Source organism: Pleurodeles waltl, chromosome 3_1 (assembly GCF_031143425.1).
Source record: "Pleurodeles waltl isolate 20211129_DDA chromosome 3_1, aPleWal1.hap1.20221129, whole genome shotgun sequence".
NCBI classification, from domain to species: domain Eukaryota; kingdom Metazoa; phylum Chordata; class Amphibia; order Caudata; family Salamandridae; genus Pleurodeles; species Pleurodeles waltl.
This window is the reverse complement of record NC_090440.1, coordinates 10,789,595-10,814,512: the sequence shown is the minus strand read 5'-3', so window position 1 is coordinate 10,814,512 and position 24,918 is coordinate 10,789,595. Positions and strand designations below refer to the sequence as shown.

The 24,918-nt window shown below is 49.1% G+C and overlaps 1 protein-coding gene across 1 annotated transcript in view; it reads right to left on the bottom strand.

Moving 5' to 3' along the window:
* Positions 1-24,918, bottom strand: part of ACP2 (acid phosphatase 2, lysosomal) — an 87,037-nt gene that overhangs the window by 38,487 nt on the left and 23,632 nt on the right. Inside the window, exons 3-7 of the mRNA XM_069221655.1 lie at positions 24,049-24,135; positions 22,623-22,775; positions 20,740-20,838; positions 16,121-16,210; positions 15,858-15,990 (exon numbers count right to left, since the gene is read on the bottom strand). Coding sequence (XP_069077756.1) covers positions 15,858-15,990; positions 16,121-16,210; positions 20,740-20,838; positions 22,623-22,775; positions 24,049-24,135 — 562 coding nt within the window. The remainder of the gene's footprint in view (positions 1-15,857; positions 15,991-16,120; positions 16,211-20,739; positions 20,839-22,622; positions 22,776-24,048; positions 24,136-24,918) is intronic.

Here is a 24,918-nt window from a genome sequence, read left to right as displayed (position 1 = left end):
TCTGGATCTGAAAGCGCTGTAGTTAGGACTTGGCAGCTTTTACAGTGAATCCCAAACTGTTGAGGGGTGAGTGTGAGCGAGAATGTTGTTTGCACACTTTTGGACTGGCAGATGGGCATTTGCTGGAGACCCTTGAGGCTATGGTGACACTGTATGGCAACACTTCAAACTGATAATGTTGACCACTTACCACGAAACACAGGTAAGGGCGATGAGTGGGATGGGTGAATAAGTGGAAGGAGACGTCCTTTAGATCAGGTGGAGTCATGAAGTTGCCTTGTTGCAGTAGCCGGAGACATCCTGCAGTGCGGCCGTGTGAAAGTGTTCAGGGTGGAGATACTGGTTGAGAGGCCAGAGGTCTGGAACAGCCCTGAAGGTCCGTCCTTTTTGGGAATGAGGAAGTGTAAGTAGAAGAATCCCATGCCGACTTGTGGTAGTAGAGGTGTAAGTAGAAGAATCCCATGCCGCCTTGTGGTAGTAGAGGTGTAAGTAGAAGAATCCCATGCCGCCTTGTGGTAGTAGAGGTGTAAGTAGAAGAATCCCATGCCGACTTGTGGTAGTAGAGGTGTAAGTAGAAGAATCCCATGCCGCCTTGTGGTAGTAGAGGTGTAAGTAGAAGAATCCCATGCCGCCTTGTGGTAGTAGAGGTGTGAGTAGAAGAATCCCATGCCGCCTTGTGGTAGTAGAGGTGTAAGTAGAAGAATCCCATGCCGCCTTGTGGTAGTAGAGGTGTGAGTAGAAGAATCCCATGCCGCCTTGTGGTAGTAGAGGTGTGAGTAGAAGAATCCCATACCGCCTTGTGGTAGTAGAGGTGAGTATCTGAACTTCCTCCTGAAGAGGGCACTGGAGTCCGAGACTGAGGGTGCGCTTGCGAGGAAGGACGTTGAGGTGAGCTAGAGGCAGTAGCTGTGCTCCATGATCGAGAAACCCCACTGATCAGAGGGTGATCTCTTCCCGGCGAGGAGGAAACCTCCCTCCTGCAGGTGTTGTGATGGAAGGAGGTGGCGCCTTCAAGAACAACACCCTCCTTTCCAGCTGGGCCTGGGAAGAGGGTCCAGTATTTAGCACATGAAATACAATCTGACACGGTATGGTTCAGAATTTATCGGATGCAATAATTAGCACCTATAATAAAGTGCACATTTGATGCTTACCTGGCATTTTTCACAGGGGGCCTAATGTTTGGGGAGAGGTGGTGTTGATAGCGAAAATGTAAGTCTGAGTAACTACATATATTAGAATTTAAATGGGTGATCATCATCTAGTGCATAATGTATAAATATAAATAATTTATTAGGCATAATAACATTGTACAAGGAACTGCCCTGTTGGCATAGGGAACATTCCTGCATCCTGCTGGCCATCCCATCACCTCCCCAGCTACAGAACCTGAACTTCCACTCTACCCTGCTGAGCTGTGATGGGTGCCACGTGGCAACGTAAGAGCGTGGAACAGAATGACTCATTGCAGCCAATCGAATACAAATCAACGGCCAAGTGGATTCAAGCCTATAACCTCTATGAGCAGTTGGACACTCTCTTAACTTTAAAGGAGGTGTGTGTTTTCATCTGCCTGGACTTCCTGGCAGTGCCTGCAAAGCGGGATACGTTCAGTATTTGTAATTCCTCTGGATTCGTGAGACTATACGCACCAACCCAGAAACCTATCAAGGGTAGGAACAGTCTTGAGATCCAGAGACAGAACTACTATTTAAACTGGTCTTGGAAGAAGAGGGGACTGGGTCACCTGGAAAGGAGATGAGATTAGGTCCCTAGCCAAAAGGTCAAAGACCAAGACTGAAACATGTGTTGAGGGAGTCTTGACAAATACTCACACATTGTTGAGAGGACCTTGCACTCCTGCTGGGCAGAATCACTGAGGACTATCTTATGTGGCCAGAGGGTCAAGGATCCTCAGGACGTTTTCAGCACGGAGTGTTATCAGCGGCACCTTCCTCAACCTGCTCTTTACAATTCCATACTTTGCTGGACTCCATATCAGCCTTCTTCCAGCTCAAGAAGAACACAGAGGATTCTCCTCCTAATACTAGGTTTTGCAGTGATGGCCCTACTGGCTGATTGATGCTAGGCATCCTGCTTAAAACCCATTAGAATTATCCTTGTAGCCGTTATGGGTCTAAAGTTGCTGCATTTTAAAGCTTTGGTTGGATCTTCCCCCCTCCCCCATTAAGTCCTGCTCCGAGGCCTGAAATCATGAAAGAGTGGGGGTCCATTTTCAACATGATTGCAGGCCAACATTTTTGAGCTATGGCTCCTGACATTCTGGCACCATTCAGCGTACTTTGTGTACCACGTCAGTCCACGGACCAGTAGAACTCAAGACAGTGAATCCGAAACAGTGGATGCTAACTGTTGGGTCTTCACGAACCCTCCTCCCCTCCCCCACCAATCGTCGTCCCCCCAATCCCAAACTACCCGTGTCCTTCTACCCCTCCCTCAATTACCAGATCACAAGTAGAGCCCAGTAAACTGGACAATATGATTTTGGGAAAACTGGGGTTCCAGCGATCCACTCTTCACTTTGTGGGGTCCTACGCACATGACTCAGGAGGTTTTTGTGAACGCCCAGCAGGAGTTAGTCTGACACACCCAGGATTCTTCAGAAGCACGGATACAGAGCAGATATCGTAGCCAAGTCAACATATACACTCATTTATCATTTGTTTTACATAGAGCTGCGTACTGAAAGGTATGCATGCATGTTAAACAGAACAAGCAAGGTATGAAACTATTCTGGAAGGATAGCAGTAACATGGTAACAGGAAGTTAAAAGAAACAATTAAACAGTCTACAATTCACATTACTTGAAACTAGTAATGAGAGGGGAGGTACCGGTTGGAGAAGATGAGGAAGCAGGGAGACATAGCAGAATAAGTAGGCAAGATGCAGAGTTTCTTGGTTTGATAATGATAATTACAGTCCAAAGAGAGGAGGTTTCAGCGTGGATTTTACTCTTACGCCTGCTTTGTGCGAGGGTACCCCAGTACCAGAGGAACCTTGAGGAGCCCGCAGATGGAGTAAGCTTGGATAATTTGTTGATTGCTTGACTACTTGGGAGCGGTTGAACATGAAGGAGTCAAACAACCTGAGCTCTGATAGCAAAGCGCTGCTCAGGCAGAGGAGGCAGCAGGGGAGGTGGCAGAGGCGGTGGCAGAGGTTGCAGCAGAGTCGGCGGCAGAGGTTGCAGCAGAGGGGGCGGCAGAGGCAGTGGCTGCAGAGGGGGCGGCAGAGGCAGTGGCTGCAGAGGGGGCGGCAGAGGCAGTGGCTGCAGAGGGGGCGGCAGAGGCAGTGGCTGCAGAGGGGGCGGCAGAGGCAGTGGCTGCAGAGGCGGCGGCAGAGGCAGTGGCTGCAGAGGCGGCGGCAGAGGCAGTGGCTGCAGAGGCGGCGGCAGAGGCAGTGGCTGCAGAGGCGGCGGCAGAGGCAGTGGCTGCAGAGGCGGCGGCAGAGGCAGTGGCTGCAGAGGCGGCGGCAGAGGCAGTGGCTGCAGAGGGGGCGGCAGAGGCAGTGGCTGCAGAGGGGGCGGCAGAGGCAGTGGCTGCAGAGGGGGCGGCAGAGGCAGTGGCTGCAGAGGGGGCGGCAGAGGCAGTGGCTGCAGAGCGGGCGGCAGAGGCAGTGGCTGCAGAGCGGGCGGCAGAGGCAGTGGCTGCAGAGCGGGCGGCAGAGGCAGTGGCTGCAGAGCGGGCGGCAGAGGCAGTGGCTGCAGAGCGGGCGGCAGAGGCAGTGGCTGCAGAGGGGGCGGCAGAGGCAGTGGCTGCAGAGGGGGCGGCAGAGGCAGTGGCTGCAGAGGGGGCGGCAGAGGCAGTGGCTGCAGAGGGGGCGGCAGAGGCAGTGGCTGCAGAGGGGGCGGCAGAGGCAGTGGCTGCAGAGGGGGCGGCAGAGGCAGTGGCTGCAGAGGGGGCGGCAGAGGCAGTGGCTGCAGAGGGGGCGGCAGAGGCAGTGGCTGCAGAGGGGGCGGCAGAGGTTGCAGCAGAGGGGGCGGCAGAGGTTGCAGCAGAGGGGGAGGCAGAGGTTGCAGCAGAGGGGGCAGCAGAGGGGGCGGCAGAGGTTGCAGCAGAGGGGGCGGCAGAGGTTGCAGCAGAGGGGGCGGCAGAGGTTGCGGCAGAGGCGGCGGCAGAGGTTGCGGCAGAGGCGGCGGCAGAGGTTGCGGCAGAGGCGGCGGCAGAGGCAGTGGCTGCAGAGGTGGCGGCAGAGGCGGCGGCAGAGGCAGTGGCTGCAGAGGTGGCGGCAGAGGCGGCAGAGGCAGCAGAGGCGGCGGCAGAGGCAGCAGAGGCAGAGGCGGCAGATGCGGCGGCAGAGGCAGAGGCGGCAGAGGCGGCGGCAGAGGCGGCAGAGGCGGCGGCAGAGGCAGAGGCGGCAGAGGCAGAAGCAGCAGGGGCAGCAGCAGCAGGGGCAGCAGCAGCAGGGGCAGCAGCAGCAGGGGCAGCAGCAGCAGGGGCAGCAGCAGCAGGGGCAGCAGCAGCAGGGGCAGCAGCAGCAGAGGGAGCAGAGGCAGGAGAGGCAGCAGAGGCAGGAGAGGCAGCAGGGGCAGCAGCAGGGGCAGGTGGCCCATGGAGTCAAAGGTGGCAGCGAAGCTGAGGGGGACAAGGAGGCATCCACCGCCAACTTCATGAGTACAACGGAGGCCGCCAAGGACCGCGAGTGAAGCCGCGTCAATGCTTTGGCCAGACCGGAGTCCAGATTGATTCATTTTAAACACGTCGGCTCAGCTAACGTGACCAATACCTTGAAGCAATACATTTCCAAGGGCTTTGCCTAACCTAGGGAGGTTGGGAACAGAGCAGTAGTTGGCGGTTTAAACTTATTACAAATCACCTGCGTTCTGCAAAGAGCAACATGAGTGGAGGTAATAAGATGCCAGGAGGACCCTGATGTAGCAACCACACTGACGAAGGGAATACAATTAAATTAAGGATAAATCAAATATTAATTATCACATTAAAGAAAGACTTCAAGAAGTCTTAAGTCACATTTTAAAAAGGGCTATTGGACCAGAAACATCCCCTGTATGATGAACGGTTGTGTCCCTTCTCCTGCGTGCCCAAACTGCATGGTTTTTGGAATCCACGTTGACCTAGGTCTGATCTTTGATGATGGTAGACTCTGGACCTTGCCATGAGCCAGGAGGGCCACACCAAGCGTGCAGTCATAGTGACCGGAGTACTATCGTTGTCACAGGTTTCATGCATGGAGCGCATCAATGGCAGTATACCTCGACTGTTGAATTATAGCAACAGGCCTTTCTACCTCTCAGAGTGCGTAAAAGCCATTCATCTAATGCTTCTCTCCTCACAATGGACCCAGAATCCTGAATGCCGTCATCCTGTAAACTGTGCACGTGGTATGTGCTAGGATTAAAGGCGTGCTGTGAGTGATACAGGTCTGCGGGTTCCATTACCAGAGTACAAGGATGGAGGAGATACTGCATTCCCCAGTTGTGTATTGCTGGCATCTCCTAGAAGGGAGGGCGAGTACCAGATGCTATGGTGAGGTAATTCTGGTCTCTCCTCCTGATCTCTACAGAGAGGGGTTGTACATCTGTAAATAGCTGGGAGTGGGCTACTCACACCTCTTAATACTTCTGGGGGTGGCATTCCACCTGGAGACTGTCCGGCTGGGCAGAGCATCATTGCAAAGGTCAGATTTGGAAGGTGGCCTGGCCAGAACACATAAAAAAGGAACCAACCGCCACGGATTCCAAGGAAGCAGACAAGGAACACATATTCTAGTACTTACGGACTACTAAGCAGCCATGTCTAGAGTTACACTGACAGCTAACTCACCAGAGGTAGAGGAACATTCACTGGATTCCATTCTATAGGAGAAATGACTGGACTGTCCTGGGTTCCAACACACAGTGCTGTGAACAAGGGTCGGAAGAGTCTACCCTGCAGGAGGAGCAGATTGTGGAAATGACTGCTGTAACTGACCCTGACGCAGGCTCCGTCAGACAGAGAAGGGCTGAAGGGATTACAGTTCTGCTGGACCGGGTAGTGTGATCATCATTTATCCTCGTCGCAGCAGCCATGGCAGATGGAGCTGCGTGCCCTGGTATTATGCCTGACCGAACCCAGAATAAGAGCCTGCTGGTGGCTTGCATGTCCCACAATTGGAATGCATGACCGCAGCACTGCCAGAGACTGCTGTTGAGTCAGGACCAGTCATGAAGATCAAGTGAGCTGAGAACTACCCCTGAGAACCCTCTTGAAGGACATCACCTTAAGGCACTGTTTACCAATGGCAGCACTCAATGACCACCACGACTAAGAATAATCACTTGTGGGCATGTCGTCGTGCTCAGGAAGAAGCACCAAGTACTCACCAAAGTGAGCTGCGCTGAGAGACAAAATCAATTGCGAAGAGGACCAGAGACAAAAGCCTCTGCTTCTGCTGCAACCTTCTGAGAGATCTGTTGTGTGGCTTGCAGCTATGCAACCTGGTGACTGCCGCTGGCTGTCATGAAGCTCCCTGCTGCCATGGGAAGGCCGAACACAGCCCAGTGCAGGTCCTATGAACAGGTGAGATATTAGAAGGGCCTAGGCCCAAAAAACTAAATGCTGCAACCAAATGGGGAGGAGTACGAGCTGCACTAGCTGGCACTGGCTCAAACTCCGGACCTGGGAGGGGGGGAACCTGTATGGCCCAAGAGGGACATAAAAAGTCCTGAAAGCTAAGACTCACATCCTTAAATCGGGTATCTTTGCATTACTATATGTTTAGAAAAATTTGAGTTTTCAGTGTAATAACACACTTATCTTTTATATGAAGAAGCCATGTACTGGACATTGGTTGTATAGCACTGCTGGGAGGGGGTACCCCAACACTAACCTCACTGAGGAGCATGTGACTGCCTGCCCTGGCTATTATCATGGATTGGGCCAGGCAGGCCTGCACGCCCATGGCCTGCGGAACGAGGTCCAACAGGAAGTCATTTCTATGAACAAAAATATTTTAAGAAGTTAATTTACTTTTCACTACATTTCATTGGTTTAAAAAAAGAAAAGGAATAAGGCTGTACTGAAGGATATCAGTTCAGTTCAAAAGACTATTTGGTTTAATGCAAACCATAAAAGCACAACAAAAAATACAGATTGTAGGATGTTGGCTCTGTATGTGCTATTTCAAAGTAAGGAATAGCATGCACAGAGTCCAAGGGTTCCCCTTAAGAGTAAGATAGTGGCAAAAAGAGATAATACTAATGCTCTATTTTGTGGTAGTGTGGTCGAGCAGTAGGCTTATCAAAGGAGTAGTGTTAAGCATTTGTTGTACATACACACAGGCAATAAATGAGGAACACACACTCAGAGACAAATCCAGCCAATAGGTTTTGTTATAGAAACATTTATTTTCTTAGTTTATTTTAAGAACCACAGGTTCAAATTCTACATGTAATATCTCATTTGAAAGGTATTGCAGGTAAGTACTTTAGGAACTTTGAATAATCACAGTAGCATATATACTTTTCACATAAAACACAAATAACTGTTTTAAAAGTGGACACAGTGCAATTTTCACAGTTCCTGGGGGAGGTAAGTTATTGTTAGTTTTAACAGGTAAGTAAATCACTTACAAGTCTCAGGTTTGGGTCCAAGGTATCCCACCGTTGGGGGTTCAGAGCAACCCCAAAGTTACCACACCAGCAGCTCAGGGCCGGTCAGGTGCAGAGGTCAAAGAGGTGCCCAAAACACATAGGCTTCAATGGAGAGAAGGGGGTGCCCCGGTTCCAGTCTGCCAGCAGCCAAGTACCCGCGTCTTCGGAGGGCAGACCAGGGGGGTTTTGTAGGGCACCGGGGGGGGGGGGGGGGGTGGATGGGGGGGGGGGGACAAGTCCACACAGAAAGTACACCCTCAGCAGCGCGGGGGCGGCCGGGTGCAGTGTGCAAACAAGCGTCGGGTTCTCTGTAGATTTCAATGGGAGACCAAGGGGTCTCTTCAGCGGTGCAGGCAGGTAAGGGGGGGGCTCCTCGAGGTAGCCACCACCTGGGCAAGGGAGAGGGCCTCCTGGGGGTCACTCCTGCACAGAAGTTCCGTTCCTTCAGGTGCTGGGGGCTGCGGGTGCAGGGTCTTTTCCAGCCGTCGGGACGTTAGGTTCAGGCAGTCGCGGTCAGGGGGAGCCTGGGGATTCCCTCTGCAGGCGTCGCTGTGCGGGCTCAGGGGGGACAACTTTGGTTACTCACGGTCTCTGAGTCGCCGGAGGGTCCTCCCTGAGGTGTTGGTTCTCCACCAGTCAAGTCGGGGTCGCCGGGTGCAGTGTTGCAAGTCTCACGCTTCTTGCGGGGATTTGCAGGGGTCTTTAAATCTGCTCCTCTGTAACAAAGTTGCAGTTCTTTTGGAGCAGTGCCGCTGTCCTCGGGAGTTTCTAGTCTTTCTTGAAGCAGGGCAGTCCTCTGAGGATACAGAGGTCGCTGGTCCTTGGGAAAGCGTCGCTGGAGCATGTTTCTTTGGAAGGCAGGAGACAGGCCGGTAGGTCTGGGGCCAAAGCAGTTGGTGTCTTCTTTTCTTCCTCTGCAGGGGTCTTTCAGCTCAGCAGTCCTCTTCTTCTTGTAAGTTGCAGGAATCTAAATTCTTAGGTTCAGGGAAGCCCTTAAATACTAAATTTAAGGGCGTGTTTAGGTCTGGGGGTTAGTAGCCAATGGCTACTAGCCCTGAGGGTGGGTACACCCTCTTTGTGCCTCCTCCCAAGGGGAGGGGGTCACATCCCTAATCCTATTGGGGAATCCTCCATCTGCAAGATGGAGGATTTCTAAAAGTTAGAGTCACTTCAGCTCATGACACCTTAGGGGCTGTCCTGACTGGCCAGTGACTCCTCCTTGTTATTCTCATTATTTCCTCCGGCCTTGCCGCCAAAAGTGGGGGCCGTGGCCGGAGGGGGCGGGCAACTCCACTAGCTGGAGTGTCCTGCGGTGCTGGAACAAAAGGGGTGAGCCTTTGAGGCTCACCGCCAGGTGTTACAGCTCCTGCCTGGGGGAGGTGTCAGCATCTCCACCCAGTGCAGGCTTTGTTACTGGCCTCAGAGTGACAAAGGCACTCTCCCCATGGGGCAAGCAACATGTCTCGGTTGTGGCAGGCTGCTGGAACCAGTCAGTCTACACAGATAGTCGGTTAAGGTTTCAGGGGACACCACTAAGGTGCCCTCTGGGGTGTATTTCACAATAAAATGTACACTGGCATCAGTGTGCATTTATTGTGCTGAGAAGTTTGATACCAAACTTCCCAGTTTTCAGTGTAGCCATTATGGTGCTGTGGAGTCCATGTTTGACAGACTCCCAGACCATATACTCTTATGGCTACCCTGCACTTACAATGTCTAAGGTTTGGCTTAGACACTGTAGAGGCACAGTACTCATGTACTGGTGCCCTCACCTATGGTATAGTGCACCCTGCCTTAGGGCTGTAAGGCCTACTAGAGGGGTGACTTATCTATACTGCATAGGCAGTGTGAGGTTGGCATGGCACCCTGAGGGGAGTGCCATGTCGACTTACTCGTTTTGTTCTCACCAGCACACACAAGCTGGTAAGCAGTGTGTCTGTGCTGAGTGAGGGGTCCCCAGGGTGGCATAAGATATGCTGCAGCCCTTAGAGACCTTCCCTGGCATCAGGGCCCCTGGTACCAGGGGTACCAGTTACCTGGATGCCAGGGTGTGCCAATTGTGGAATCAAAAGTACAGGTTAGGGAAAGAACACTGGTGCTGGGCCTGGTTAGCAGGCCTCAGCACACTTTCAATTCAAAACATAGCATCAGCAAAGGCAAAAAGTCAGGGGGTAACCATGCCAAGGAGGCATTTCCTTACACAGATCAATTAAAAAACTTTCAAAAGTTCTTGAACAATATTGTCCATTTCCACTTGGCACAATAAACATTATAAATTGTAGAGTGATTCCTAATTAAAATGACTAAATGCACAATTAAGATAAAACAAACATTCATTTAGCAGGAAATAAGACTAGGAAAATTATTTTTACAAAAAAAAAAAAGGAAAAGAAAAGGAGTGCCATTCAAGCTGCCCTCTAATTCTACTCTATTCCCCGGCTATTCTTCTAATCAAATAAAGTCTCGCTGGCGTGGCACCTTGAGCAAATACGGCTCAATGCCTGCGTTGTACATAATGGGAAATTTATTACCATCTTCTTTCTCGATTCAACCTCGAGTCTCTTTGCAGCTAATCCAACTAAAAATTCAGTTTTAACCAGAGATTTAGCAGATTCATCTATTGATGTCAGATTCCTAATCAAGTCCAGTCTATTGACTTGCTGAAGGCCTCTCTCACATACATGAGCCAGTGAGAGTTTTGTACTAAAGGGTTTATAAAGAACAGTTATTTAATTTGATTAAGTTGCATTCAAATTAAGTTGACGGTATTAGCGAAGAATGATAATTACTTAGTACAGTCAAGGAAAACTGACGAGTGAAGCACTGAGTAACAAGATGGCCTCCAAGTTAGTCCTCACATTTGCTTGTCTTACGTTCACCACCAGCTTGATGCCGCCTTATAATGCATCAAGCTTGTAATGCATCGGCTGGAACTTCATACAATCTTAGCAGCCATTCGGCTTGTAGCAGAACTCAAGATAAGGCACATCACTATGGTTGTCACTACTTAGCTCATAATCTCCTTTAACCTAAAACAGTAACAAAAACTCTTGACCTGCAACAACGCCGTGATTCCAACAGAATCCAAGTCTATCAGAGACAACGAAGATCCATACACATGATTTGGTAAATATCAGAACACCGCGGCTTCCATTCCCCAAATGTGGTTTTCAGTTCAGTGTGAACATAACTTAGAGACAAGGATGTCTGCAACACATGTGAACTATGGGAGGAGGAGAGCACAGTACCACGGCTAGGAGACGCACACCCTGTCCAGCAATGACCCACATATATGTGCACTGAAAACCCCAGCACCATCAGAAAATTGTTGCTTTCAAAATGGCTGCTTTTTAATGACACAAAACAAATTAATTATGAATGAGGTATAAATTCCTTGCAGCAGTGTTTACTAACTGTGCTCATTTCTCACAGGCATAAAAAATTAGTCGAAGCCAGTTGAAACTTCTTATAAAATGAGATATGGTGTGCACAGAGTCCAGGGGTTCCTCAAGAGGCTTGACAGAGGCAATAATAGATAATATTAATGCTCTATTTGTGGTCGAGCAGTTAGGCTTATCAGAGGGTAGTGTTAAGCATTTGTTGTACACACACAAGCACTAAATAAGGGACACACTCAGACTTCGCTTCAGGCCAATTGCTTTACATAGAAAAATAGGTTTTGTTATTGTATTTCTAGAACCACAAAGATTCAGTTCGAAGGTAAGTACTTTTGCAGTTAAGTATTTAACATAGATATCAATGTAACTTTGTTTCACTTTAGCAAGTTAAAGATTTTTTAAGAAAACAGAGAATATCTATTTCAAAAGTGGGTACTAAATGCAATTTTCAGAAGCAGCTCCAGGGGGAAGAAAAGAAAGTACAGTTTCAGAGGTAAGTACCAGACTTACAGTTCCAGTCTTGTGGGTTAGCATGTCCGTCGGTCGGGGTTCAGGTTAACCCCAAACACTCACCACCAGCAACACAGAGCCGGCCGGGTGCAGAGCTCAAAGTGGCTGCTGGTTTTACAATGGGTCCCTACGGAGACTGGGGGTGCTCGGAATCAGGCCTGTCTGCAGGTAAGTACCTGCGTCTTCGTAGGGCAGACCAGGGGGTTTAGGGGAGCACGGGGGGCACAGTTCAGCACCAAACACCCATCCCCAGCTGCACAGGGGCGGCCGGTTGCAGAGCTCAAAGTGGCTGCCGGTTTTACAATGGGCTCCTATGGAGACTCTTGGCACTAGGAGTCAGGCCTGCTTGCACGTAAGTACCCGCGTCTTCGGAGGGCAGACCTGTGGGGTTTAGAGGAGCATTGGGGAGCCACAGGTCAGCACCAAATACGCACCCTCAGTGGCACAGGGGCAGCCAGGTACAGGGTGCAAACACAGCGTTGGGCTCCCAATGCTTTCCTAAGGGGTGACCCCTGGGGCCACAACGATGCTGCATGTGAAGTCCAGGGGGTCGGTTCCTGAAAGCCAGAGGCTGGACAAGGAGGAGGGCCGCCTGCTGAACGATGCTGCACAGTATGTCAGATTCCCCAAGGCCAGGGGGCTGTGGGTGCAGGGGTACCTTTAGGCATCGGGAATCTTTGTCCCGGGCCCAGGCTGCAGGTGTTGTTGTGGACTGGAGGGGTCAAGCCAGGGTGGGCACTTTGAGGACCAGCTCTAGTCTGTTGGGCCACCTGGACACAGGCCGTGGGCGACAGGTGCAGAGTAGTCAGGACACACAGTTCTAGGGGGGCTCTTGAGTCCTTTGCTGGATCGTCTATCTGGACAGGGCCGCTGACCACGGGAGTTCTTGGTCCTCTGGGATGCAGGCGGTCCTCTGAAGGCTTTTCAGAGGTTGCGGGACCTGCAGGACACATCACCTTCTTTTTGCAGGGCTTGTGAAGCTGGAGACAGGCCAGTAGGGCTGGGGTCAAGTCAGTTTGTGTCTTCAGTCTTCTCTGCTGGGGGTCAGCTTAGCAATCCTTCTTTCTTTTTGTGAGGTCGCCAGGAATCTGGTGAGCTGGGTTCAGTGAGGCCCTTAAATCCTAGATTTAGGGGTGTTACAAAGGTCTGAGGGCAGTAGCCAATGGCTACTGTCCCCAAGGGTGACTACGCCCTTCTGGTGTCCACTCCCTTTGGGGACGGGGACACAGACCTAACCCTATTGGTCCCTGTCCACCAAACCAAGATGGAGCATTTTCCAAGGAGGGGGTCATTTCAGCTCTGGACACCTTAGGGGCGGTCCCAGATGCAGTGGTCACTGCTCATTGTTTTTCCTAAGTTTCCCACCGAACTTGCTGCCAAAAGTGGGGATTTGTCCAGGGGCGGGCATCTCCACTAGCTGGATGCCTGAGCCTTTAAAGCTCACTGTCCAAGTGTTACAGTTCCTGCAGGAGGGGCGGTGTGAAGCACCTCCATCCAGTGCAAGCTTTGTTTCTGGCCTACGAGAGCACAAAGGTTCTCACCCCATGGGGTCAGGAACCTGTCTTAGTGGCTGGCTTGGGTAAAATACAAGGGGCATCTCTAAGATGCTCTCGGGGTACATCTTTCAATAAATCCAACACTGGCATCAGTGTGGATTTATTGTGCTGAGAAGTTTGATACCAAACTTCCCAGTATTCAGTGAAGCCATTATGGAGCTGTGGAGTTCATAATGACAAACTCCCAGACCATATACTTAATATTGCCACACTGCACTTACAATGTCTAAGAATGGACTTAGACACTGCAGGGGCATAATGCTCATGCAGCTAGGCCCTCACCTGTGGTATAGTGCACCTTGCCTTAGGGCTGTAAGGCCTTCTAGAGGGGTGACTTTCCTATGCCACAGCCATGAGAGGGGTGCCGTGTCGACTTTGCCCTTTTCTCCGCAACAGCACACACAAGCTGCAGGGGCAGTGTGCATGGGCTTGGTGAGGGCCCCCCAGGGTGGTATAATACATGCTGCAGCCCTTGGAGACCTTCCCTGGCCACAGGGCCCTTGGTACCATGGGTACCTTTTACAAGGGACGGACCTTGGCACCATGGGTACCCTTTACAAGGGACTTCGCTGTGTGCCAGGGGTGTGCCAATTGTGGGAACAATGGTACAATGTTTAGGGGAAAGAACACAGGTGCTGGAGCTTGGTTAGCAGGATCTAGCACACACTTTGTCAAGTTGGCATCAGATATCAGACAAAAAGTGTGGGTGTGGGGGGAGGGGGGGGGGGGGCGACTGCAAACAAGGGGCCAGTTTCCTACATATGGCATGCAAGAACCTCCTTAGCATTGCAAGGGCACCGTGAACACTGGCCAAACTGAAGCTCGTGCCATCCTAGCCCATTCAAAGCTCATGCCGTCACAGGCTAACCAAACGTCGTGCCATCCCAGGCCAATTATGAACTGCCACAGCCCTAGTGTTCTTTAAGTTGTATTACTGCATTTCTCTCTTCCCAGGCATCAAAGGAACAGACCTGCGCACACAGCCACCCCCTCAAAAGGCAGGAGTGAGAATAGTTGTTATGTTTTCATGTTAGAACCCCATCTCACCTACTGTGCCAACGTCACTGGGAATCAATCAAAGTAAGCTGCACGTGAATATCTGCACCACATGCAAGGCACTCCACGCATGGAAAACCCTCACACCTTGCTGAGATTCACTACTTTAGTCCTAACCAGCAGGCCAGGTATGTCACAGCCTCCACCCCCCTGGAATTCAGAACTCCTGATGCTCAAACCGCTGCGATACTGCTGGCAGTGTCCTGTCTTCTCAAGCTCTAAATCTAACCCATGACTGACTGTGATACCAATGGCGCAAACACCTGTTTGACAGATCATAAACCTTTTCTGTATGTTTGGCAACACCGTCCCAGCATATTTTCATTTTTAATCAATAGAGTCCGCCTGTACTACTAAGCTTATAACCCAGCAGACCACTCTTCAGGTACAGTGATATCAGTCCCATGGTATAGCACTGAACTAACACAATGAAACACATGAGGCACAATGTGTTACTCAACATCTAGAAAGACTATTAACGAATGGCTTATGATGTGGAAAGCGGTAACAGTGTACGGGTTAGAGAGGAGGTGCGTACTGCATCAAGCCTGCATCCAGCTTGGACCTGCTTCACAAGCCACACAGCAGTCAGAAGGTGAACCTTAAAACAGCCAAGAAACTGCCTGACATGAGATGACATGCACTAGGGAGGTGCACGCCAATTCCTTCTATAATCTATCATCTGCGAGAAGATGTGTCCCAGGGATGAGGTATGCGCCATCTCATCTATGGGTCAAACACATACCTGTGGAATCGCAGCTCAACCAGGCGTTGAAAACGGAGATTTGTGCCACTAATGCAATGCCCTTTTTTTAAGCCGCCTAGGATTCACCATCACCTCACTCCGCTCCTGTCACTTACTGTTTTCCTCCGTTAACCCCCCAACTCTCCCTTCATTTTCCATTCTCCTCCATCAACCCACCCCCCTTTCACTATCAGTTACTCGACTACCACATTCACCTACCCACCTCCTCCTTCACCCCACCCCTCTCTTCTATTTCTGTCAATCTCCTCAGTCCATCTAATACTCCACTCTATCCGCCCCAACCTCTCACCCGTCTATCACCCAAGCCACATCTACTCACCCCCCACTCACAGCCCTCAAATCCATGTCATGTTCTTTGGTCCGGTTTTTCCAACCTTGGCATGCTGGTATAACTAACTGGAGATCCTGCTGGTAAGCCTAATTAAGCCCACCTGCAGACGTCCCAGACTTTATCCCTGCAGGTGCCCACGATTCACCTTTAGACAGATGTGCTTAAATCCCTTCACTCTCAGATGTATAGGCGACTCCTGCCAGTGTGCCTTACTCTGTACTGTATTCTGTGAGCATGCCAAACTCTCTCCAAGAGTCCCTGATTCAATCCCTGCAGGAGTGGCTGATTCTCTCCTAGCTGGTGTGCCTCACTCACTTCCTGGAGATGTGCAGGACTGAAACCCTATCAACCGGGTACAACTCTCTCCCTGGAGGCATCTCAGATTCACATCCTTTCAATTAAGCGCTCTCTCTGTAAGTATGGGTGATTCACCCCTCACTCCAGATAGATCTCATTCACATCCCTCAGTCATGCAAACTCTCTACCTAGAGGTGTCTACAATTCACCATGTCCGATTCTTCCTACAGGCGTGCCTGGCTCTCACTCCAGGTATCCCCGGTTTGCCTCGCAGCACATGTCCACATTACACAACGCACAGATGTTGGTTTTCCTGCTTCTCTGCCCAACTCACCCCCTTGCAGACGAGATTTCTCCACAGTCTTGTGAATCCCAAAAAGAAATCTGAAGCTGAAGTTTTTCAGGTCCTCCAGGCGTTTCATGACCTCCGTGGTGGCCCAGGAGGGCAGGGTCAGGTTATGGCGACTCTAAAAAGAGATTCAAATCCCCCAGCAAATGTAATTACTCTGCAGAGTAACAGGAGGGAGATTATGGTTTTAAGCAGAACAGAATGACAGTGGTAGAACGGATACTTTCACTAGGTGAGGGATCACTGACCTCGCAGAAGAGAGTATCGTAAATGGACCAGACAGATTCCAAAGAGATCTCCTTGATCCCAGTCTTGTTCGCCACCATCGCCAAGAAGCTCTGCCAGAAAAAGCGAAAAGGTCAAAGAGAGCTTCAGTCTGACCTTCCTGGGAGGAGTGATTACTTCAGTTTGGTTTTCTTGAAAATAAACTCTCCTATGAGAAATCCCATTTTAAATTAAAGTTTTTTTTTAAATGGGGACTATCATAACATTTGAGCCATTTGACTAACCTCTGCCAAATCTGACATGCTTTAAAAATCATCCTATGCATTCTCCAGTAGATTGATCAAAGGGGGCCATGGTTACTAAGGATACAAAAATCTTACTTCTCAGGAGTAAGGAGTGAAGGTAACTACAGAGGCTGTTGGCTGTGTTAAGGAGCCGTTGGTGTGAAATCCTGGCCAGCAGATAGACCGTCCATCCAATGTGGATGCCCAACCTCTGCTGCACACTGCCACCACTTGTAGCAGTGCTCAGTGGGGGCTGCCCGTAGGGCCTCCCCTTCTCCAAATCTGCTTCAGATGGCCAACCCTGCGGTGCCTGGCCTCTGGCTCTTTCCATCTCTCTGCCTCAAACTCCCTCCTCTGTCTTTCTTACTTTAACTTTCAACTTATGTTCACTCAAAGGGATACTATTGGTTTCATACAAGGAAAAAGACCAAGAAAGGGGGACACTATTTGGAACCAAGGGTTGTGTTGGGAAAGTATATGTAAAGTTGAAATTCCAATGTATGCAAGCACTAGATACAAGTGTGCATGCATGTCATTTAAGAAGCTGGTACAGAAAGCAGACTACTTGAAGGCCTCGGTGCCAGAGGTTCTGAAGAGGCCACACCCAATATATTGTGTTCTTGTGTTGAAGGCATCTTTAGGACTCTGGTAAGTGCTTTGGTCTCCTGTTTATTCTGTCTTCAAAGGATAGGGGACAGGTGGAAAGATGCTGAACGACCATGGAGTCATCCTTTTCCGCCTCAACACTCAGCCCCGCTGAACTCTGCAACATGCACCATTTCATGCCCATCCTGAGGTCATACTGGAGCCTCTGTGCTGTCTCTCTCCAACAACTCACCACCATTCCTTCTGAAGTTACCCACGAGTAACTTTCCTTAATATTTACTTTACTCTTATGAGGATCTTACACATGTGGATTACCCATTTATTGCCCTTTCCTGGTTGCTTGCTCAGAAATTGTGCTATGCCTCTCATACAGTCCAATCAGACTTAGCAAACTCTGTCTGCTCCCCAATCAGTCTTTTCACTGATGTCAAAAGCCATAATAAACATGTTACCAAGGGCATTACTAGGGAGAGGGAATAAATAAGATGCAAACAGTTGGTGACATTGCTCCAGGAAAAGCAGTTTCCAGAAGGGATACAGTTGTAGAAATAATAGGTGATAGTATATATATTGCTGGGTGTCTTGTATTCAAACCCCATTCTCTTTCACTGGGCCAGTTTCCCCAACTTTTTCCCTTAGACCAAAGTCCACTGAATGTGAATAGGAGGATGCAGATTTATTAAGAGGCACATACATGTGTCACCATCCGGTAGAGCTCTAGTTTAGGCCAAACACCGATTTCTGAAACCATCTAACTATGCAGTTCGCACAGACTCGCATTGCTGTAGGACAAACTTTAATCAAGTATTGGGAGTCTCCAGAACCAACTCCACTCTCCTGCTTCACAGAATTCTCTGATTTCTTATTGGGCTAACATTAACGGCAGTCATGAAGAGGGTGGCACATTCAGGTACCTTCAGCCCAGAAACTGCACATACACTTCCCCTCCTCATAGGAGCTCAAATGCGAATGATTTTCCCTTAAGGTGACCTCCTGCCATGCATAGCAAGAATGGGCTTGCAATATACATTGCCCCCCGCCGCTATGCATCATGGTCGGACTGACCTACAGAACATTCTGGCAGTGACAGAAGGGCTGGTCTAACAGGTGAGTTTACTGGCTGTCTAAAAGGTCCACTGGGTCAATGTGGATTTTCCAGAGAATACCACAAACATTGCCTGCAGCAAGCACAGATGTATGCAATGGCCTGTATTTTGCAAAATGCCCATAAAGCATGTCTTTACAAGTGCAAAGAAGGCCGCCTTTTCGCCACTAGGGGCCACTTATTTCGGTGCCCGAGCCGATCTTCTGTCCCAGTGCGACCCTGGTCTCTGTTTTTGCATACTATCATTTATATTTCGAGTTTTTATTAACATATTCTTTTACGATAAATTGCATTTCATTGACATATGTAAGACCAATGCAGAATACTGCCATTTAATTTAAACATAACACCTCTTCTACCTACAAGGGTATGCGATACAAAACAAATGTTCATGCTATTTTGTGTGCAACACAGCCATATCACTCATCCCACTTTATATCATTCTCAGCGTCTAGAACAAAGGGCTAATCGCTTGAGAGAGGAATATCTGGACGCTTGACCTACACCAGGCTGTGGGCTGTGTTAGCGGAGAGTAGCTCGCTCTATGCATCAGGTATGCAACTTTCGTATTTCACCTCTCACAGACTTTCTAGTTACCAATAACTAGTACTAGGGGTTTGCAGGTGGAAGAAATACTAAGGTATATTAAAGTACACTTTCTTCATATTGCACAAGTTCTTAAAGTGCCACGATCATTCTACACGTTCTGTACTAAATTGGCTTAAAATAACACTTTCTAACAATACCAGTCAAGATGTGTTGCTGATTTGAGAGGAGAGGAGAGGGTGAGGGGAAAGTCTGCCCATCTCTGGCAGATTGTTTCACGTTGTTTACCCATCGAATGAGGGGCAAAATGCCACTGTTAATAGGAAATAAAGAAAGAAACTTTGAAGTTTTCCTTTCACTGCTTCTCTAGAATATCAGGCTTGCTTTCCACATGTAAGCGATGGCATCAACACCAGCAAAGCAGAGGCACAGGGGGCCAGCAGCCACCGAATGCATCATTTGAGGGGCTGTAGCGGCAGCTATAGCCTGCAAAGGGAGCCTCGGACTGGCTGATCTTCTTCCAAAGATCCATGCAAAGTGCTAATGGTATTTAACCCACCCTTGGTGATGTGTAAAACAGCTATCCTGTTCAATGTGGCAGTAGTGGCATTCCTACAGAAGAGGCAGGACTTCATAATTTGGTGGTCCTACCCAAAGTTCTTTGAGATCTTGAGCTGGATAAAAGTTGTCAAATATGTGCCAGAGATTCTTCGGAGATACCTTCTTGACATGACTGAGTGACTCCTGTTAGAACCAAGGCTGAGTGGCTCCAGGTCGAAACTAGTCACACTATCTAAACAACAGGAGTGGGCGAGTACAGAGGGCACTTCTGGATCAAGGAAGGACTGGCCTACTATAGGTACCTGGTAGTCATGCGTCAGGTACGGTTGTCCAGCACTCTCCTACCTAACATTGGTAAATCAAACAGTCCCTGACGTGCTTTTTTCTGTGAGGTCTATTGCTTTATTTTCCAGACGTGTCCAGCACTCTCCTACGCACCAGATAATCATGTAACGCAGGCAGTTCCTATTGTGAGGCCAACCCATACTTGGGACCTTCATGTTTCTTCCAAATCTCTAATATTATTTAAAAGCTTGTATTTCTGCTTCAGACGTGTTGCTCAGATTTACATGGATGGGAGGCTGGTCCGGTGTAAATGCAGGACAATTCAGCAGACTGCTCTCTGGAAGCTGGAAGGGTTCTCTTGGTGTGCCACATCCACTTAGTGCGTACTAAGTTTCTTTTGGCGCTGTAAATTCAAGTGATTCTGTTTTGCTTTACTGCTCTAAAGGTGTAAGGCACGACTGGAGGTAAGTCAGTGCGCTAAAAGAAAGGTACAATTACATGGGGTGGGGGCTCCTGTAGTGTCCTGGTTGCTTGTGAAAGTGAGGAAACTGTTTCACCTAAAGCTCAAGGCAGAGGGAACAGCAAACAAATGACAATATCTTCTAAGACCTCTGTCTAGGTCTCATTCGAATGAACAAGGAATCACACGAGCCGCAGAGCAGAAGAACAAGTGTTAAAAAACACTTGAAGAACGGGGACTCGACAACATGTCTTAAAATCTTAGTGTCCGACTTTTACCAGAGGAGGAGTCCCTAGATGTGTTGAGAGGTAGGTGAAAGGCATAGTGTTAGGGTCGTAGTGCGATCGGGGTACCCCAGTACTGAACCCCCACCCGACCATCACTGCCTGAGTTGTTCACATCTTTTAGTTTTCACCTACAGATAGCTAATTGTCGGTCACCAACAATACTCATTTTTTCCAGCACTAGTAAAGCCAGAAGACAACGCCAACGCTTGTTCTGCTAACACACATTTCCATTTGACCTAAAGTCCCCATCCTTTGGCCCACTAACAGCCTGCCATCCACCCAGTGGATTATGTCCACCTCCCCAGCTTCCTTCTACAGATCTTCAGCAGCTTCCTTCCCCCACTCCCCACCTCCTCCGACATCCTCTTAAGCGCCCCATGTTCTTAGAGGCCTCTTTCTAATATACACCCCTCTGGTCTTAGCTGGTTCCTTTGGCATCCTCCTACAGAAATGCTTATCCATTCTTACTTTCCTCCACAGACCCTCTATCACCGCACAAGAATCTTACCAGGTTCTCTTTGGTTTTGTTCACATATTCAGCTGATTGACGAGTTTCGTTCTGCAATTCCTCATATCGCGGGCAGGGAGTTAATGGAAACTTCAGCAGCTGCAGAAAAAAGAAGAAACGCTGCTGACTAAGGAGTGAAAGGGAACCAGCGTAGACCGAGGAGTAGGAGAGCTGTGCCGCAAGGCCCTGACCAGTGCTGGAAAGGTTCGGTAAGGAGGGGGCATGTGACAGAGCTACGCCTCTGGTAACCACTGATAGGAAGCGTGTGACCAAGAGCAGAACTGCAGGATGAGGAAGGAAGGAAGGAGTTGTGACGGGGAAGAGGTCTATGAAAAGGCAGTACTATTGGCACTGGAATGAACTAGCGGTGTAGCAAGAGAGGCGAGGGCACTGGTACAGGTGGAAGGAGACACTGAGAATATGAGCAATGTTGTAACGAGGGCGCATAATAGGCCAGAGCTGCAGCGAGATGAGTAACCGCTGAGAACCCTCATGCTGCAGGAAGAAAGACTTAAGTCATAGGAGCAGAGAGAGAACCCCCACGTCTTGCTATTGGTGCAAGTGACTATTAAATGAGAATGGCACATGTGTGAGTGATCCACGGATATGCATTGGATGTCACATGAATGCCTTGCGATAATGCACTAATGGGTCAGTGAGTTAATGTCACTCTGATTCCATCTTTGGTGCACATGGTCCCCAGGAGCCATCAGCCAAGGCCGGGAGATGTTTGCATCTGATGTTTCTTAGAGCAGGTGCCCATCACCACTCTCCCCAAGTTCACCAGGCATCACGTGCACGGAGATGATGTGCGTGACTGAGCATCAAGGGCTGTTGCTGTGAGTAATGTGGTGCCAGAAAGGTGGGCACCAGTACCATCAGATGGGACGGACAGCTGAAGGAATCTTCCCAAGGCCCCACACCTGTATAGTACCTTGCACTTAGGTCCAGGGCAACTGTGCAGTAAAAGGAAGAAGAGCACATTAAAAAAATAAGTAAGACAACTAGGCCTGTCCTCAAACCTATTATTTCAGTGTAAAAGGGCATAGATCTGTTTTACTTTAGGAGCTTGGTGTGTTAAATTTGTTATATATTGAAATACACTATATACCACTAGTTTTACATTTGAAAAGCTAATACCAGGCTTTGCAGAACTGAATGGAAATAGTCATGAGAGAACAGTATATTTTCTTGCGTTTCCTGGAGCTGGTGGGGATGGATGCGGGGAATTTGGGTATGAATAATGATTATGCAGCACTGGCAGAGCCAAGACTAAGTGTATTTTATGAGTTCAAGGTTGTAAAGTGTCATGACTGGATTCACGTGTGTATTTAATATAGATCTCATCTGAGAAGCATGTTTAAGAGATGATCATGGGACAGGTGTGGGGGGAGAGGGCCAGGGAATGGGTGAGGCAGAAAGCAAGAACATGGTGCCCCAAAGAGATAAGAGAGAGGTGCAAATGTCCCCAATCTATGTACTTACACCGTCCTAACTTTCTAGTCAACACAGAATTTCTGCAAATCTTAAGCCCTTATATACGAGCAGATACAACTGCAAGTTCCAGGATGCCAGCATAGCAAGGCACGACTGAAGGTACCAACTAGGGCACTGGCTAACTTGACAGAAATACAGCTAGAATGCAAGTTGTGCTGGGGCAGGGAATCTAGACAAGGTAGAGAGAGGGGGACCTGGGGAAACGCCTCTGCATCAAGAACGAAGGGACTAGGAGACGGACCCTACAGGGCTTATAAAGGACAGGGTTTCAACTATCACTACAAAACAATTCAGATTTGTGATTTTGTTGTGCCAATGGTCGAAGGGGGCCCCTAGCCCCCACTAAAAGCGGATGACAGCCCTGGTGGACGCTACTTCAGACTCACTCGGTCTTCATTTTCGGGCACCGTGTGCACAGGGATGGGCTGCCAGGAGATGTTCACATTGAAGGTCTGGCTCTCTCCAGGAGGGTAGAGTCCGGCCAGGTTACTCTGAGCACTCATGAGAGTGCGATCCGAGTCTGTACTCCGCACATGGATCTAAAGGAGGGAAAAAGGCAAGAAGTGAAAGAGAGAAGAGCAGCGGGAGAAAGGTGGATGCAAAACAGTGTCCGGAAGATGTACTGTTGCAGCAGACGCAGTGGTGAGAGAGTAGAAGACAGAAATGGCACTAACTTCCAGCTACTAGCAGTAGCTCTGACCCCCAGCCACCAAAATAATGAATCAAGAGACATTTCCGGTGCAGACCTGGCTGAGGACACGCAAGTCAGATCTTTGGGATGTTGTTTCTTTTTTCAACTCAACTCCCTAAAAATATGCTAGTTGGCTTATGCCAACGCCACATCCACAGTATTGCTCCTAACACGCGAAAACCTTCAACAAGATATTGCTCATTTTCATTGTTTCAAAGAAGGAACATAATCGGACATCATTCATAGCTACATGAGAGCACCTCAACCCTCCACCATGAGAAAGTCTAGATGCCAGGTGATCATTGCAGACTGCAGAGCTCAAACATATTTCTCTTTGAAATACCAGTGATAAAAAAAAATTTAAAAAAATAAAAAAACACTAAAACAATAGTGGTAGGAAGCAGCCCTAGATTTTCTATCTCCTTACACCCAGGCAGAACGATATCTGGAATAAATTATTATTATTTTTTTACACAATGGAACAGACTTGAAACCCTACTATTATTTTCGAAACAGTTCCAACATCGCCCACCCCAAACCAGGAATATAAACTATGCTTAATCCAAATTGCGCATATGTACAAACATCACTGGTGATGGGCAAAAATGGATTATTGTAGCATGGAACTGCCAGAGCAAAAAAACAAAAAGAAAAAATAAACAGCAAGCAGAAAAGGACTGTGTTTCAATGCAAAAATATGGATCTGCCTTCACCCAACTAAAATGTAAAACTTTTTACAAAAGGCTAATGATGTAATTGGAAGAGGTCTGTAGACGGGGTGATCTGGGTGAAGAGCGAGCAGTCGAATGTGAGACGACCCAGAGGTACAGACCCAGCAAGGACTGATTGTTAAACTGGAAGCAGTAGCGACCAGTCCTCCCAGAGAGACACCGGGTAGGCCCATAGGAGCAGTTCATTCCAGACTATTACTCACTAAAGCCCTTCTGTATGGCGCTGAATCCCTCACTATGAGGAAAAGAGAGTTAGAGTGAAGAAGAGATCAAGATAAAAAGGGAAGAGTGAAGGACTGCAAAACAATATCACTCAGTCAGAAACCATAGGCCCAATGGCCGGAGCAGTTTTCTGACAAAGCATTTGGACCAGATAAAATGCAACCTCACCTGTCGTCTGTCATAGGAATCATTCAGGAATCCATGGTACCGGCTCCGGAGCGCTTGACCCAAATCCCAGTGCTGCTCCATGCCCACCTGTGAACAACGTGGAATTAGAGGAGGGGAAGTTGGAGCAGCAACGGCAAGCAATGAGAGGGGTGGTATGCCTACAGGCTTTTCAGGAGCCATCAGACCTTCATCACGCACCCAGGACACAGAGTGAACACGTAGAGGCCTTTCATGCTCTGCCAGAGCTCCAACATACACAGGTCTTTCATGCTCTGCCAGACCTCCAACATACACAGGTCTTTCATGCTCTGCCAGACCTCCAACATACACAGGTCTTTCATGCTCTGCCAGACCTCCAACATACACAGGTCTTTCATGCTCTGCCAGAGCTCCAACATACACAGGTCTTTCATTCTCTGCCAGAGCGCCAACATACACAGGTCTTTCATTCTCTGCCAGACCTCCAACATACACAGGCCTTTCATGCTCTGCCAGACCTCCAACGTGTACAGGCCTTTCATGCTCTGCCAGACCTCCAACGTGTACAGGCCTTTCATGCTCTGCCAGAGCTCCAACGTGTACAGGCCTTTCATGCTCTGCCAGAGCTCCAACGTGTACAGGCCTTTCATGCTCTGCCAGAGCTCCAACATACACAGGTCTTTCATACTCTGCCAGACCTCCCAACATACACAGGCCTTTCATGCTCTGCCAGAGCTCCAACATACACAGGCCTTTCATGCTCTGCCAGAGCTCCAACATACACAGGCCTTTCATGCTCTGCCAGACCTCCAACATACACAGGCCTTTCATGCTCTGCCAGACCTCCAACATACACAGGTCTTTCATACTCTGCCAGAGCTCCAACATACA